Source organism: Symphalangus syndactylus, chromosome 12 (genome assembly GCF_028878055.3).
Source record: "Symphalangus syndactylus isolate Jambi chromosome 12, NHGRI_mSymSyn1-v2.1_pri, whole genome shotgun sequence".
Lineage (NCBI taxonomy): Eukaryota > Metazoa > Chordata > Mammalia > Primates > Hylobatidae > Symphalangus > Symphalangus syndactylus.
The window spans coordinates 31,578,551-31,595,913 of NC_072441.2; the positions used below are offsets into that span (position 1 = coordinate 31,578,551).

The 17,363-nt window shown below is 39.7% G+C and overlaps 1 protein-coding gene and 1 non-coding gene across 3 annotated transcripts in view; both read left to right on the top strand.

The window, feature by feature from the left end:
• The window catches only part of AK5 (adenylate kinase 5), a 283,050-nt gene that overhangs the window by 125,374 nt on the left and 140,313 nt on the right, over window positions 1-17,363 (top strand). For both annotated transcript variants that reach the window (XM_063624158.1, XM_063624159.1), the window contains exons 7-8: window positions 2,516-2,606; window positions 9,167-9,243. In XM_063624158.1, the coding sequence (XP_063480228.1) occupies window positions 2,516-2,606; window positions 9,167-9,243 (168 nt within the window). The remainder of the gene's footprint in view (window positions 1-2,515; window positions 2,607-9,166; window positions 9,244-17,363) is intronic.
• LOC134734991 (U7 small nuclear RNA) lies at window positions 11,831-11,892 on the top strand. Its single transcript, XR_010117856.1, has one exon. It is a non-coding gene; the product is annotated as a U7 small nuclear RNA (small nuclear RNA).

Consider the following 17,363-nt stretch of genomic DNA (forward strand, 5'->3'; position numbering starts at 1 on the left):
TTATGTCTTTTGCCCACTTTTTAATAGGGTTATTTGTTTTTTGCTTGTTGAATTGTTTAACTTTCTTATAAATTCTGGATATTAGACCTTTGTTGGATGTGTAGTTTGTGAATATTTTCTCTCATTCTGTAGGTTGTCTGTTTACTCTGTTGGTAGTTTCTTTTGCTGTGCAAAAGCTCTTTAGTTTAATTAGGTCCCACTTGTCAATTTTTAAAACTTATAATCTGCATACTTTAAATATGTGCAGTTCATTGTGTATCACTTAGAACTCAGTAAAGCTATTTTTATTTTTGTTTGTCATATTATCTATTTTTTTCTTTTTTAATTTTTATTTTTGGTTTGGGGGCACATGTAAAGGTTTGTTACATAGGTAAACATATGTCATGGGGGTTTGTTATACATATTATTTCATAACCCAGGTATTAATCCCAGTATCTAATAGTTATCTTTTCTGCTTCTCTGCCTCCTCCTACTCTCCCCACTCAAGTAAACCCCAGTGTCTGTTGTTTCCTTCTTTGTGTTCATAAGTTCTTATCATTTAGCTCCCACTTACAGGTGAGGACATGTGGTATTTGGTTTTCTGTTCCTGCATTAGTTTTCTAAGGACAATGACCTCCAGTTCCATCCGTGTTCCCCAGAAGATATGACTTCATTCTTTTTTATGGCTGCATAGTATTCCATGGTATATATGTACCACATTTCCTTTTTCCAGTCTGTCATTGATGGGTATTTAGGTTGGTTCCATGTATTTGCTATTGTGAATAATGCTGCAGTGAAGATTCACGTGCATGTGTCTTTATGGGAGAATGATTTATACTCCTCCAGGTATATACCCAGTAATGGGGTTGCTGGATCAAATGGCAGTTCTGCTTTTACTCTTTGAGGAACTGCCGTATTGCTTTCCACAATGGTTGAACTAATTTACACTCCCACCAACACAACCTCACTACCATCTGTTATTTTTTCGCTTTTTAATAATAGTCATTCTGACTGGTATGAGATGGTATCTCATTGTGGCTTTGATTTGCATTTCTCTAATGATCAGTGATATTGAGCTTTTTTTCCATATGCTTGATGGCTGCATGTATGTCTTCTTTTGAGACGTGTCTGTTCATGTCCTTTGCCCAATTTTTAATGGAGGTATTTGTTTTGCTCTTGTAAATTTGTTTAAATTCTTTGTAAGATGCTGGATAGTAGACCTTTGTCAGATGCATAGTTTGCAAATATTTTCTCCCGTTCTGTAGGTTGTCTGTTTACTCTGCTGGTAGTTTCTTTAGCAGTGCAGAAGCTCTCAAGTTTAATTAGATCCCACTTGTCAATTTTTGCTGTTGTTGCTATTGCTTTTCGTATCTTTGTCATGAAATCTTTGCCCATTCCTGTGTCCAGGATGGTATTGCCTAGGTCGTCTTCCAGGAATTTTATAGTTTTGGGTTTTACATCTAAGACTTTAATCTATCTTAAGTTCATTTTCATATATAGTGTCAGGAAGGGGTTCAGCTTCAATCTTCTGCGTATGGCTAGCCAGTTATCCCAGCACTATTTATTGAATAGGGAGTCTTTTCTGCATTACTTGTTTTTGTCATAGTAAAGCTATTTTTAAAAACTAAAGAGACAAATTAACAAACCACTGAAAAACATGGAAAATAGAGAATTCATAAATATAACTATGTCATTTTAAAATATTTAAAATTTTGTAAATTTTAGGGAATTATAAAATAAATATTTAAATCTATAATTTTTGTTACATCTAAATCCATAGAATCTGTAGACTACATCTATAATATTGTATCTAATATAGTATCTGAAATTTGGTTTGGAGGTTTTGTTGTTGTTGTTGTTTTTGGAGACAGAGTGTCAGTCTGTCCCCCGGGCTGGAGTACAGCACCATCTTGGCTCACTACAACCTCTGCCTCCCGGGTACAAGTGATTCTCATGCCTCAGCCTCCCTAGTAGCTGGGACTACAGGCATGTGCCACCATGCCTGGCTAATATTTTTGTATTTTTAGTAGAGATGGGGTTTTGCCATGTTGGCCAGGCTGGTTTCAAACTCCTGGCCCCAAGCAATCTGCCCACCTCAGCCTCCCAAAGTGCTAGGATTACAGGAGTGAGCCACTGCACCCAGCCTCTTTTGTGGTTTTTTTTTTTTTTAATAAGTTTAGAACATCTACTGTTTAGAACTATATATTTGCATGTTTTTCAAATTAGAAAAATGAAGTCAGAAAGCCACAAGATAAATTTCAGTTATTTTTTCCAAACGTGCTCCATAAATTAAGAAAATATTACACTTTTTTTTAACCGTAAGTGACTGTACATTTACTCGCTAATACTCTTCTCTGTTCGATAGGAGGTCTGGGCTTAAAACCCTCTAAATGTCTGATTAAAGGCTCAAATGCTTTAATTCCTGTTGTTCTGCTTCATTAGAGATACAGTTGTGTGATGGATGCTCATTATATTTTTGAATTAACTAATTTGTGTATTCTCACATTCCAAACTTGTCTGTCCTGATTTCCCCCAGTTTGATGCTGACCGCGATGAGGACGAGGTGTTCTATGACATCAGCATGGCGGTTGACAACAAGTTATTTCCAAACAAAGAGGCTGCAGCAGGTAAGTCACTGTGTCCTTCAGACAACAGTACGCTGTGATCACCTGCCAAATGTCTGGGGCTTTGTTTTAATGGATGAAGCTAAACAAACTGCTGCAAGGTTTGAAGGATGACAAAGTCTCATACTTTCTGGTATAAAAATAAAAGTACAAAACAAAGTAGAGAGGAAAGGCTATAAATCTGTTCCTTATAGTTGCTGCTTTTCTTCCAGTCATTGCACATGCACATTACCAGGTAGTCACAATGTAACATAGGGCCTATGTTACTATAATAGAAAAATATCTAACCTAACCCATACTTTGTACAACAATTAAAATTTACAATATCTCCAGGACCCCCTAACTCATATGACTAGTTTCTCCCTCATTGCCTGAAAAAAGCATCCCCTCCAATCTGGTAGCCACTCCCATCCCAACCCACAGCTCCTGTGTGACCCCTACCTCTTCTCTTCCTAAGTGCTCTTGCCTGGAACTTTGACTTTGGACATTGATGTGGAGTAATCATACCTCCTAATGTAGGCAGTACTCACGGTTCTGTCCTGACCCTCCTCTCATTCTCTCCGTACTCTGACCCTGAGTCAACTCATTGTCACAGGTGGCTTCAACATCAATTCTATGTGGATGACTCTCCAGTCTTAGTTACAGTCCTGACCTTCTTTCTTCTGAGTAATGATCTCCAAGGGTAAAGACCAAAAGCTTGGGGCCATAAAGAAAAGCGGCTAAACACTTAACATTTTAAGTCACTATTTGAAGCCACCTAAGAGTAGCTTCAAAGAAAGAATTAGAAGGGTAAGGTGGTAGTCTTTCTGGGCAGACCCACAGAACACAGATAACCGATGTAAACTCATCTGCCTAACTTTCTGATGAGATTTATAAAAAGTTGGCCTATTGCAAGAAAGATGAAATATTGAGAATCATTTAAGATTATGAAAACATGACTACTGCTGCTCTGAAAAATACTATGACTCTGTGCTTTTCAAATTAATATTTTATTTAGAAGATGCTTTAGAAGTGACTACCTCTAATGACAAATATCTAACTGCTGGATATCCTCAGTTTGCTAATAAGTAGGATGGAGGGGCTGATTTAAGCCGCCCCTTCTTTGGGACACCCAGCACTTCGTGGCTCGCTAGCAGTGCTTCTCCACTAGGGAGGCTTGTGCCCTGCGGTGATGCAACTGTGCTGGTTTCTGTACCAAGAGGAAACCGCCCGAGGTCAGGTGCTGTGTCCTCCTTCTCTTAAGGTCCCCTTGGTAAAGTGCGTAGTGGCTGAGCCTTAGCAGCGGTTTCCAGGCGTCTACTTTCTCCTCTCTATACCTCAGAGCTCATACACAGAAGACTCTGTGCTTACAGCCTCAACTCCCGCTAACTCTTCCGCTCCTGAGACCCCCTGAAAGCTGGCTTCTGCTTCAGCCTTAGAATGAGTCTCTTTTCTCTAAAACAGCCCTTGGTGAATAAAGTGCGGTAAACTAGAAGTAAATGGTGCCTCCCCTACAGGAGGCAAATACTGTGTACCTCCAGGATACTGTCACTGTTAAGGAACAATGGTGACATCTCCTGGCTTATAAATGTTGATGACTCACCCAATAAATAAGTCATATCCATGGCCTCTGCTCTGTGAATTGTCAGCCTCCAGGTTTGGTCCCTCCACTGTTTTTTTCTCTCTCAACTCTCTTTCTGCAGAATCTCAGCTGCCCCACAGCTCCCATATCGCCTCCTATGAATGGCATCCAGTTCTCTTTCTCTCACCTCGACCTTTCTCCAGCGAGCCAGGCAGAAACATGCTTGCCCTCACACTACACACTGATCATCATTCTGTGGGGGCACCTTGGGAGTCCAAACCTTTGTCTCTATTCCCACTGCAGTCACCAAACACTTTGTCATTCCTCATCCCTGGCCTCTTCTGTCTGTCATGAATGTCCTGCTGCCATGGGGATCTTCACAGAATGCAGCTCTAAGCATCCTGCCTTTCTGAAAACAAAACAAAACAAAAAAAAAAACAAAACCTTCAATGACTCCTGCAGGCTGGCCACGAGTACGCTTAGCACAGAAGAAAGCCCCAAATCCTTTGCTTTCCTGCAGTGGTCCTGTTACTGCAACAGCATCCCCTCTCCAGCGTCACTGGCACCAGCTTCCCCCAGTTCTCTGAATACCTCAAGTTCCTTCCTGCCTTAGGCATTTTCCACCTGCTCTTCTCTCTGCTTAGAAAACGCCTCTCCTCATTGGCATCCCTCTCACTCTCCCAACCCCACAGAGCCCCATCCTGCACCTGGCCAGATTCTACTTTGCACCTCAGAGTAAACGTGGTGATTTTCTCAAGGAGACTTTCTCAGACCCCACCCCAGACTAGCTTAGGCCCTTGAATAGCACCCTGTGACCCACAGGTGTACCAGGACTTTTCTTAGAGACTACCATTGCTCTGATTGTCTGCTTCTTCAAGGCCTGTCTGCAGTGTCTCCCCCTCGATGAAGCCCTCCACCAACACTTCTAGCAAAGCCATCTGGCTGTGTCACTCAACTGCTCTGGGCCTCCATCTCCTTATCTATAAAGAGGGGATAATAATAGCAGCTACCCCAGAGGATTGTTCTGAAAAATAAATGGTTTCTGTGTGCAGAGTATGTGGCTGTCACATTGAAAAGGCTATCTATGAGCCTGTCTTTGCAGCAGATTTGAGGGCTCATGGGGAGAAGCCACATCTTACACAATACAACTTTCCCCCCTTTTCCTGGATCTACTTCTCTCTTCTCCTTCTCTGCCCTCCTCCCTGCCCCAACCCTGTCCTGGAGTAACTGAAAAGCTCTCCGCTTCCCCTTCTCACCCAGAGCAGCCCACCAACACCCAGATCCCTCAAAGAGTTCTAGTCCCAAATACCGTCAGAATATTTTTCCAAGTAAATACAGTGCTCTTCCTACACACTGTAATGAACACTCTCTATGCCTGTGGAATTCAAGCTGGACTCTGAGTGCTTAATGCAGGTCGGGCACTTATAGGAGACTTTTAATGTTTGTAGCATGGATCAATGAGAGCAAGAACTGCAAAGGTAAAGTGGAAGTATCCTTTCATTTTTAGTCATTTGGTACATATGCATTGAACACTTGTACCTTCTAAGTTTTGTTCTTAGATTCAGAGATGAAACACAACCCTTACAGGTTTAATTTTCATTAAAATTAAACTGTAACGAACCTGTTAACGAAAATTAAACTGTAAGCTACCCTGTAAGACACAGGACAAGGGAGAAACTGCTTTCCTCAGAGGGTGCAGTTTAAGGGTTGGAGGAGTTTTATTTACAGACACCCTTCACTGCTTAAGAAGCCCTGCAATTGTAGAAGTGTCTTTATGGGGTACTCCAAGTGGGAGGAGGATTTTCCTAAAAGTTTGAGTTAAAGATCCACTAGGAGGAAAAACATCTGTAACACTGTCCCAGAAAGTAATATGGTTATAGCCTCTGGTACCTCTAAAGCCAATTTGTATCATCTTCCCACTTAAATAGAAGGAGCCAACCTGAAAATAATATTTCCGAAGGCCATTCTAAAACTAGCAGCACTAGGTGCTTCCTCTGGGGTTCTGTATTTCAGCTCATACCTTTCTCTGTCATCTATAGAAAGAATATTTTTAAATCTGAAAAGAAATTGAAAAATTCAAAATAGGGGGAAATGAAAGCTACACTATCACTTTTTCATAACATCCTAATTTTGCTGTCTTTTTTGAGTAACAAGATCATTGCAGTTGTTTTATGTGTTAAATTATCCAACGAAAGAAGGCAGTAATGTGTACATTTGTCTATATTTTCCCTCTATTTTTTGTGTCAAACCTTAAGAGTATTATTAAAGGTCCCATTTTCAGCAAACCAAGAAACCATTGCTAAAAGAAAATGAAAGCCATTCAATCATTATCCAAGCCTATAATGATATCCTTTGTCTGTTGCCTCCCATGGTATATTAATACTGTTGCCAGGAGTAACAATGTTTCAAGAAATTTCATCCCTAATGATACAATATAATTCCTGTTAAAAGCATTTTATTGCGACAGAGGGAGACTCCGTCAAAAAAAAAAAAAAAAAACATACATTTTATTAGGAAATCCAATCTCTTCTTATTTATAAGCATGAAGCTTTCTTTTAAACAAAGGTATTTTCATTCTACCATTGCTGAAGATAGTTTTCTAATTATCTTGCTCCGTTTTCAAGTATTAACACGTAATATCCATTAAGTGAGTTGTTTTAAGAGCCCTTCACGTTGTCTTTTTTGAAAACAACGGAAAGAACATTTTGTAATTAAATAAAATAAGTAGGACACAGGTACTAAAAGCGGCTATATGTTTAAAAAGATTTCATGTTCAGATCGAAGTACTCACTCCACATGAATCACTCTAAGTACAGGTGAAGCAAAGGTATCATTTGAATCCAATAGCTATCACCACTTCCACTAGTCAGTGGCAGATAATAATCATATTGTGGAAGTAAAGCCAGCTAAAATTTGTGTTATCTTTAATGATGCTGTCAATAGCAGCCACCTAGAAGGCAGCATTGATTGTTACCAGCTTGAATGAGACTCCTTAATTCCACTTCTGATTCTTCCATTTCCACAGCCACCCTATGACCTGCGTCATCATCAGCCATTCACTGTTCCTCATTTTCTCAGCACATAGACTTCACAGCATGCTTCTCCAGGTCCTTTCCTGTAGAGCATTGTAGCAAAAGAGGGTCTGTATGAATCCATTTCGATTGCCCCTGCTTAGAATTTGGAGTCAACATGGTGTGTTAGAAAGAGAAGTAGGAGCTACTGGCTCTGCCTTTCTACATGACCTAGGCCAAGTTTTTTAACTTCTCTCCATCTCATTTTCCTCTTTTCTAAAATGAGAAGTGGGATTCTGTGAAATAGATGTTGAAAGTAATGGCAAAAACCACTATTTCTTTTGCACTAACCTGATAGTTCTAAAACATCTATTATCTTATAATGGGAAAAAAAAAATATATATATATATATATTTTATTTCTGATACTTACTGCCTCACAACATAAGTGCAAACTGACCTTCAAACTGGGCTTTAAGACGGCCGAGTATTTTGACCCCAAGATACACCTTACAAAATTCTTTATTTGAAAAAAATACCAAAAGTACAAAGGTAGAAAAATTATGTATAATCCCACTAATGTTAAAACACATATGTAAATTAAATCTTCCCACCTCTGCCTTCTAATCTCTGTTAATAGCATGGTGGGTAGTCTTGCCAACTCCATTCTCGCAACCACCTTATAAACAGTGGTCTGGCAAGGGCTGTGCTGACAGCGTGACTAGCATCATCCGGGGTTGTTCTGAGCACACGTATGCAACTCTTCATGGCAACTCTATGATTACTTTTCCAAAACGGTTTGATGGTTTAATATGTCCATTTTGAAAAACGTTATCATCCTGTAAAAAATGTAAAGATATAAACAGAGTAAACACTGGCATTACTGCTTAGAACTTAATTTAATTTGGTAATGGCTATTACTTTGTCAAGTTGGTAGACAGCAGGGACAATGATAAGAGAAGAGGAGGGGGAAAAAAGACAAGAGATGAGAAAAGACTGTGTAAGGACATACCCCGACTCATTTTGAAAGAAAATATGAAAGCAACATCGGGGACAGGTCTATATCTGAGAAGTGTATGAGATGCTCAACATTTTTTACAAATCTATATTCATTATTCATTACTCATTGGATATTCTGACTAAGAATTATTTGCCAAGGCCAAGTTTACAGTGAAACAATGTTTTTTCACAGGATATATAATATTTTATGGGCAGCACTGAATTCAGTCTTTCTGGGTAGTTAGATGACATATATTTCCTAGCAGGAAAGAGTTATTAAATGAGAATGATGAATCAGTTGTGCTTCAGAAGTCCCATTGTAAAAATTACCAATTTAAGTCTGAGCCTTGGAGATTAATGGGTGAGTGATTTAGTGAAACCTGTAGTACCTAAGGGAAATAATCTCTCTATTCATACATTAAGTTAACCTGATTTTTCTTACCTTCAGCAACTAAGGTGACCTGAAGGCTTGAGGAAAAACTCGGGTTTTCACGGAGTACGCAAACTTAGCTCTTCCTATTTCTGGAAACCCCTTACTCTCCTCCCACTCTGTTCTTTGCTCATGGTGTTCCTTCTACTTCCATTATTACTGCAAATCCTGAAACTGCTCCCCCTCCTGGACAACCTGTATTCACCCTCAAAATTCAGGATCATAGATTAGTACCTCGTAAAGAATCTTAACGCCACCATCACCTCTACTACTAATCAGAATTAGTAGCTCACTCTCTTGAGCTGCTGAGCCTTTAATAATAACCTCTTTTTGACAAATTATTCTTCCTCACAGTATTTTCTTCTTAAGGATGCAGATAGTGTCCAGAGTCTCTGCATTTTGAATCTCCCGCAAAACATTGTACCTGGCACATGAGAAGAGTCTAGAAATGTTTGTGAATTTAATGTAATATAGGAAAATATGGAAACCTAGTGAGAGACTGTTTGCTTTAGAAACATACACAGACAACCTCCATCCACTTATCTTTTCTTTCCTAATCTTAGGTTCAAGTGACCTTGATCCTTCGATGATATTGGACACTGGAGAGATCATTGATACAGGATCTGATTATGAAGATCAGGTAATTAAAATCTAAAAATAGTTCTCTATTTAAATGTTTTTAAGTTGAACTTTGTAAATGTTTTATGAAAATTTGAATTATAAAAACTCACTTTGTGAAATATATACAGATAACTAATAACATATTACATGATAAATTACAGTAGTCTACAGCTTTCATTCACTAAGTCTGGCTCTTTGGCACTCCCTTGTCCAAAGATCCAAAACACAGTGAATTAAAGAAAGGTTTATCATCAAAAGTTAACATGGGATACAAATGAGGTTCTCTTGCCCAAGAATTTGCCTGTGTCTCTATCCCTTCCCACTAATAAACTAATAATATTTACTGAGCATCAGCTACAGGTTCAGGGCTCTGCTATTTTATTGCTAACTGTATTAGTCCATTTTCAAGCTGCTGATAAAGACATACCTGAGACTGGGCAATTTACAAAAGAAAGAGGTTTAATGGAGAACTCACAGTTCCACATGACTGGGGAGACCTCACAATCATGGCAGAAGACAAGGAGGAGCAAGTCACATCTTACATGGATGGCAGAAGGCAAAGGGAGAACTTGTTCAGGGAAACTGCTGATTTTAAAACCAGCAGATCTTGTGAGACCCATTCACTATCACAACAGCACAGAAAAGACCCACCCCCATGATTCAGTCATCTCCCACTGGCTCCCTCCCACAACATGTGGGAATCATGGGAGCTACAAGATGAGATTTGGGTGGGGACACAGAGCCAAACCATATCACTAACCTGTGGAAGGGAATGACGACCAAGGAAAGCATAGCCAAGAAGTTAAATACATTTTCTCTTTGAATAAAACTGAAGACATTTATCTGGGTCATTTTCCTCTCCGCAGAAGAACTCTCTCTGCTGCTATATTTTAATGAACCAAAATAGTTGGCAAATGAGCCAACCCCCTAATTAGGCTTTATTTTTAAAAAAGAAAAATGTCCAAAACTTTCTTCCGCCTCTCATCAGTGCTCCTCAGCAATGGCTAAAAGCCAAGTGAACATGTTCTTGGAGGAGGCTTTGTTCCCATCTTTAACTAATATTCATCACAAATAAAGCAAACAGATCTGACCAGTGTCCACGTGTAATGGCTGGCTGTATATTTCATATACATATTCAGAAGCTATTTTCTGAGTATAAAGTTATTTCCTTATAGCACAAAGCAAGGAGATGATGTTGGCAAGTGCTATAATAGCTACATATGTCTATAGTAATTTTTAACATCGATTAAGTACTTACTACATGCGAAATGTTGTGCCGAGTTTCTTATATTAACTCACCAATTCTTCACAACATCTCTAGGAAGTAGGAATTATTTTCTCTATATCACAGACAAAAAAAAAAAAAAAAAAAAAAAAAGGACTAGAAGAGTAATTTACCCAAGGTTACATAAATAGTTACACAGTAGGGATGTGAACTTAGGGCACATTCTCTAGCGTACCCAAGACTGGGCAATTTACAAAAGAAAGAGGTTGTAGTGCCTCTGCCACAATGTACTGCCCTCCTATCCTAGCCTCCAAAGACAGGTCATTCAGTGATCTGTATTGGGAGCCTTTTCAGTTGCTGACCCATAAGACCCCAGCAGAGGCTAATGCAAAACGACCACTTACAATCTAAAATTACAGACTGCACAAAGAAATGATCCACAACAAGGAAGCCAGCTAGTTAAAGAAATGGAAGACTCCACACCCCTAAGAACTAGAAAGAACAGAAAAATCTAAAAGAAATCATAATATAAGGATATTCTAAATATTGAAAGGGAAGATTAGAAGCCATGAAACAAATACATGAACAAATGGAAAAGAAGAAAGAAAAAGGGAAGAAACAGGCATTGTAGGCACACACAAAAATATTGTCATTGAAATAGAAATTCAATTAACAGTTGAATAGTAGACTAGATGCAATGAAAAAGGGACTTAATGATAGAGTAGAGGAAATTGCCATAGAATAAAACACAGAGCTAAATAGTTGTCAAATATGAGAAAGAACTTAGGAGACATTGAGGATAGAATGATTGGTTCAACATATTCTAAAAGGAATTCCAGAATGAGAGAATGGAGGGGATGGAGCCGAGGTTATATTTTAACAGATAATAGTTGAGAATTTTACAGAGATGAATAAGACAAGTCCCAGTCCCGAGATGGAAAGAACATATCCAGTCCTGAGCAGGATTTTTTTTAATCCTCATCTATTCTTTTTTCACTTAGTCATTCAACAGGTATTAATTGGACACCGACTGTGTGCCAGTTTCTGTTTAGGCACTTAGAATATAATTACGTAAAACAAGCAAGGGCTCTTGTGGCAAGAAGCCTACATCAGAGTGCGGAAGACAGAAAGTAAACAATAAACATAGTAAATTAGTCAGTTCTCTAGATTGTCAGAGGTGATAAAATCTATGAGAAAAGAAAGTAGATCAGGGTAAGGGGGTTAGGAATGCTGGGGGAGGAACAGATCACCACATTAATCAGGATGGTCCATATTAAATGGTATGACCTCATTAAAGAGGTGAGATCTGAGCAGTGACTTAAAATATAACATAAACCGGCAGAAGATGGAAGAGAAAACTAAAATATTAAAAGTGAAAATATACTGTTACAGCGCTTTTAGAATTTGTCTAGCAGGCTTTCTAGTTTTTGCTGGAAAGCCCAGAAAAAAAAAATTCTTTTAAAAAATTAAAAAGTGAAAATGCAATTACTATTAAGGAATGACAATTTTGTTTGCAGCAGATTAAATGAAACAAGAACTTACATTTATTTAGCACCTACTCTAAACCAGGAATGTGTTTTATGGTTTACATACATTATTGCTGATCCTTACAATAACTCAAGAAGTAAGTTCTGTTCATCCCTAATTTACAGCCAAGGAAATTGAAGCTCACAAAAGTTAACTGACTTCCCAAGACCAAAAAGCTAGCAAGTTGTAGAGTCAGGAATCAAACTTTGATTTGCCTGGCACCAAAATCTATTCTCCACTTTCCCCACTCCAATAAAGCCGTTAACAAGCTCACTAGTAATCTTTCGCCAATTCCAGTTAACCCTTTTTAGTTATCTTTCTTGACCTTTGCTGCATTTGACACTGTAAACTAGGGATCACCACACTTTTTCTGTAAAGGACCAGGTAGTGTAAATATTTTAGGCTTTGTGGGCCCATATGGTATCTGTTGCAACTACTCAAACTCTGCCATCGTTGAGCAAAACAGCCATAACAATATGTAAACAATGAATGTGGCTTTGTTGCAGTAAAACATTATATGTGGATACTGAAATTCAAATTCCATATAATTTTCAAGTCATTTATTTCCACTATTTAAAAATGTGAAATTCATTCTTGCTGAAAGGCCATACAAAAATAGGCAGCAAAGTGGATTTGACCTGCAGGCCATAGTTTGCTGACTCCTGTCGTGAACCATTCCCCCATTGCTGACATTCTTTCCGTTAGCTTTCAACATTTCTAGAGCTTTTAATACTTGTCTGTGTGCTTCATATTTATTACCTCATTTTATCCTCAGACAACTCTATTATTATTATCCCAATTTTACTGATGAGGAATCTGAGGCACAGAGAAATTAAGAAGTTTACCCAAGGTCACACTGTTGGCAAGAGGTAAAGCCAGGATTCAAAAGGTAGAGCTAGGATTCGAATCCAGCTGTGTGACTCCAGAGCCAGGCGCAGGAGAGATAGGCTAGGTTGTGCTGGTATAATTAATAAAACTCAAAATCTGAGAGCTTTCCTTCCGGAGTTCCTTTTACATGTGACCTCCAAAGGGATTATGGATGGGAAGGAGAAGAACTTGAGGAAGATGCACCTGCATTTAATTGCACATTACCTCATCTCACATTCAGTAGCAACCCTAGTCACTGGCTCTACCTAGATGCAAGGAGGCTGAGAAATGGAGCTTATTTATATGCCCAGGAAGGGAGAGATGGGCTTGGTGAGCACCAAGCCAGTCTCAGCCACAAAGCTTCTGCTCCTAACCACAGGCTGCAGCACCTGCCTCCATGTGATCCCTGCCTCTTACTTCTCGCTTCACTCATTCTTGGTTTCCTTGCTGAACTCCTCTCCATCAGTCTATTATTTAACTGTGAACACTCCCCAGCATACTGACCGTGGCCCCTTCTCTCCTAACTGCACATGTTCTCCTATGAGAGGCTCAGTCACAGCCATGGTTTTGGCTTCACTTAGAGCTTCCTGATGAGCTCCTGTTGCATATGTCTGACTACTAAGTAACACCAGTTGGATTTCCCATGTGCATCTTGAATTCAACATGTCCAGAACCACGCTCACCATCTTCCCCCACAAAATCTGTTCTTCCTTCTGTTCTTCCTATTTCTGTGAATGATACCACCATTCTCCGGCTGCCCAAGCCAGACACAAGGGCGTCTTCCTAGCCTCCTTCCTTTCTCTCTCTTCCTACATCAGTTTGATCAAGAAGCTACTCAGTTCTCCTGCGCAGGAATTGCTTCTCCCACTCCACTGCCCATGCTTTGGTTCACACCCTCAGCCTTCCTCCCGGGGACCATAGGGCCAGCCTCCTAACCAGTCTCCTTCCCTCAGTCTGCTCACCCATCAAATTATCTTCCTGAAAGCACACACAATCATGGAATTCCATGGCTTAAAACTTTTCTTGGCTCTTCATCGATTTCAGAATTAAACTGGAAGCTCTTAGAAGATTCATAGAAACTTTCAAATCTGAATATGACCGCTACATTTTTCTCCAAACTCGTCAATTGCCATTTATCAAAACACACTGACTGCTCCAGCCACACAAAGCCATTCTCAGTTCCCTCAAATGGGTCATGTTTGCACAGTCTCTTTCCTCTATATGGAAGTTTCCTCAACCCTATTGCTCCTGTCCCATGTGACCTCTACTCGTGCACCATCAGGACCAAGCTTCCCCTCTAGGAAACCCTTCTCTTGTCACAAGTTTGGTTCACCTTCTCAGGGGGCCCGTGATACTCTGTGTTGTAGTATTATCTTGCATTTCAGGTACTATGTTCTGCTCTCTGTATCCTCAGTGCCTGCCATGGAGCCTGGCATATGGCATATGCTTAATAAATGCCCATTTGTTTAAAGCCAAGAACATGAATTCCAGTACTTCTATTTAATGTGTGATGTTTTTATGCCTTACTGAGCCCCTTTTGAGCCTCAATTTTCCCTTCGAGAAAATGGTGGTGACAACCCCACTTAGAAGTACTGTTGGCTGGGTGTGGTGGCTCACACCTGTAATCCCAGCACTTTGGGAGGCCAAGGTGGGTGGATCACGAGGTCAGGAGATTGAGACCTTCCTGGCTAACACGGTGAAACCCTGTCTCTACTAAAAATACAAAAACAAAAAAATTAGCCAGGTATGGTGTTAGGTACCTGTAGTCCCTGCTACTCGGGAGGCTGAGGCAGGAGAATGGCGTGAACCTGGGAGGTGGAGCTTGCAGTGAGCCAAGATAGCACCACTACACTCCAGCCTGGGTAACAGAGCAAGACTCTGTCTCAAACAAAAAAAAAAAAAAGAAGTACTGTTGTCAGAGGTAGGGAGTGCAGGGTACCTTGTACAGAACAGATGCTGCATAAATGTGAGTTCCCTACCCTCCCTCTTTCAAATATGACTGAACTTTTCAAGATAGCCTTCTATAGCTGACAGAGGCCACCACTTCTTCAACTAAGTGAATGCCAATTGTCTGAGCACTTCTGATTCCTGGACTGGCATGTGAGGCACTTAGAAGTTGCTGCTCTATCCTAACAACCAGTAAAAAGTTGAACAACTGAAAAATAAACAATCACACTTAGATCTGTCAGAGAAGTGAGGTTACAGGACAAACCATTGTACCAAACATTAGAGAGACAATCAGAGAATCACAACTTCCCCAAACAGAAACCTACAGGCAGAAATGTCTGTGGAAGCCTGTACCAGGGCTGGAAACACTGAACAGTGACAATAGCTGGAGGTTCAGTGTGGACAATATGAGAGTTAAAAATCCCAGAGATCCAGTCATGGGACCCCACACTTCTGTTAAGTTTTACCTCCAGGAGCTTTGCCAGGTCCTCACAGTGAATATCTGGAAAAATTCCCCTCAGTCTTCTGGCAGTGGGAGGAGAAAAAAAACATTTTGAAATATGCTAAAGCATTCTGCTCTTCTTAACAAGGTCTGCCCTCAGAAGAAACTATTTTACCAGGGCCTAACATTCCTAGAGCAAGAGAAAACCCAACTCTAGCCGCCTCTAGCCATCCTGTCCCACCCAAAGGGAGAAAAAGTATCGACAAACACTGGCAAAGTTCACAGTCCAGGGCCACAGGCTCACCAAAAGACTGAGACCTAATTATAGGACTGTAGAACAATTCCCCGGCCCCATACTTTATCACAGCATTACTAAAGGTTATTTACTGTGGTTCCTTTTATTCAGTATATCAGGTCCATCTGTCAAGGAAAAATTACAAGGTATGTCAAAAGGCAAAAAACATGATTTGAATAGACTGACTAAGCATCAGAACCAGTCATATATCGCAGGAATGTGGGATTATCAGACCAGGAACATTTTATTTTATTTTTTAGAGACAGACTTTTGCTGTGTTGCCCAGGTTGAAGTGCAGTGGCATGATCATAGCTCACCGCAGCCTTGAGCTCCTTAGCTCAAGCAATCCTCTTGCCTCAGCCTCTTGAGTAGCTAGGACTACAGATGTACACCACCATGCCTGGCTAATTTTATTTTTTGTGTACATGAGTCTTGGTGTGTTGCCCAGGCTGGGAATTTTTTTAACTATGATTAATATGCCAAGGACTTTAATGATAAAAAGTAGACAACATGCAAGAACAAATGGATAATGTAAGCAAAGAAGGAAATGCTAACACAGAAGCAAAAAGAAATTCTAGAGATCAAAAACACTGTAATAGAGGTGAAGAATGCCTTTGGTGGGTACATGTAATAGACTGCACATGGCTGGAGAGAGAATCTCTGAGCTTGAGGATATGACAATAGAAACTTTCAAGGCTGAAAAACAAAGGGAAAGACTGAAAAGACAGAACTGAATATCTGAGAAACATAGGATAGCTACAAAAGATGTAACATATGCATAATGGGAACACCAGAAGGAAAAGAAAGAGAGTAATGAACAGAAGCAATATTTGAAGCAATATTAACTGAGAATTTCCCCTAGATTAATGAACAACACCAAACCACGGATCCAGGAATCTCAGAAAATATCAAGCAGGATAAATGCCCCAAAACAAAAGGCCTTTATATTCAAACTTCAGAAAATCAAAAATAGAGAAACAAATCTTGAAAGAAGCCAGATTTTAAAAATGCCTTACCTGTAGTAGAGCGAAGATCAAAATCATTTTTACTTTCTTTTCAGAAACTTTGCTTGCGGGAAGAAAATGGAATAAAATATTTAAAGTGTTGAAAGAGGGGAATAAAGCACCAACCTAGAATTCTGTACTCAACAAAATTATCCTTCAAAAATGAAGGAGAAATAGAGACTTTCTGAGATCAACAAAAATTGGGGGAATTTGTTGCCAGCAGACCTGCCTGGCAAGAAATGTTAAAAGAACTTTTTTAAAGAAAAGAAAAATGACATAGGGCCGGGCGTGGTGGCTCATGCCTGTAATCTCAGCACTTTGGGAGGCTGAGGCAGGTGGATTGCTTGAGGTCCGGAGTTTGAGACCAGCTTGGCCAACATGGTGAAACCCTATCTCTAGTAAAAATACAAAAAAGTAGCCAGGTATGGTGGCACACGCCTGTAGTCCCAGCTACTCAGGAGGCTGAGGCAGGAGAATTGCTTGAACCCGGGAGGCAGAGGTTGCAGTGAGCCAAGATCATGCCACTGCACTCCAGCCTGGACGATAGAGCAAGATTCCATCTCAAAAAAAAAAAAAAAAAAGAAAAGAAAAATGACATAGTTCAGAAACTCAAATCTATATAAAGAAAGGAAGAGCATGAGAGAATGAATAAGTGAAGGTAAAATAAAGAAATTTTTCTTATTCTTAATTGATCTAACAGATGAGTATGTTCAAAATAATAGCAACAATATATTTAATTATATATAATTATGATTCTGTATACATGTTTATGTATAAGTGAAATAAATGAGAGCAATGATACAAAGAACAGAAGGGAAGAATTAGGGATGTT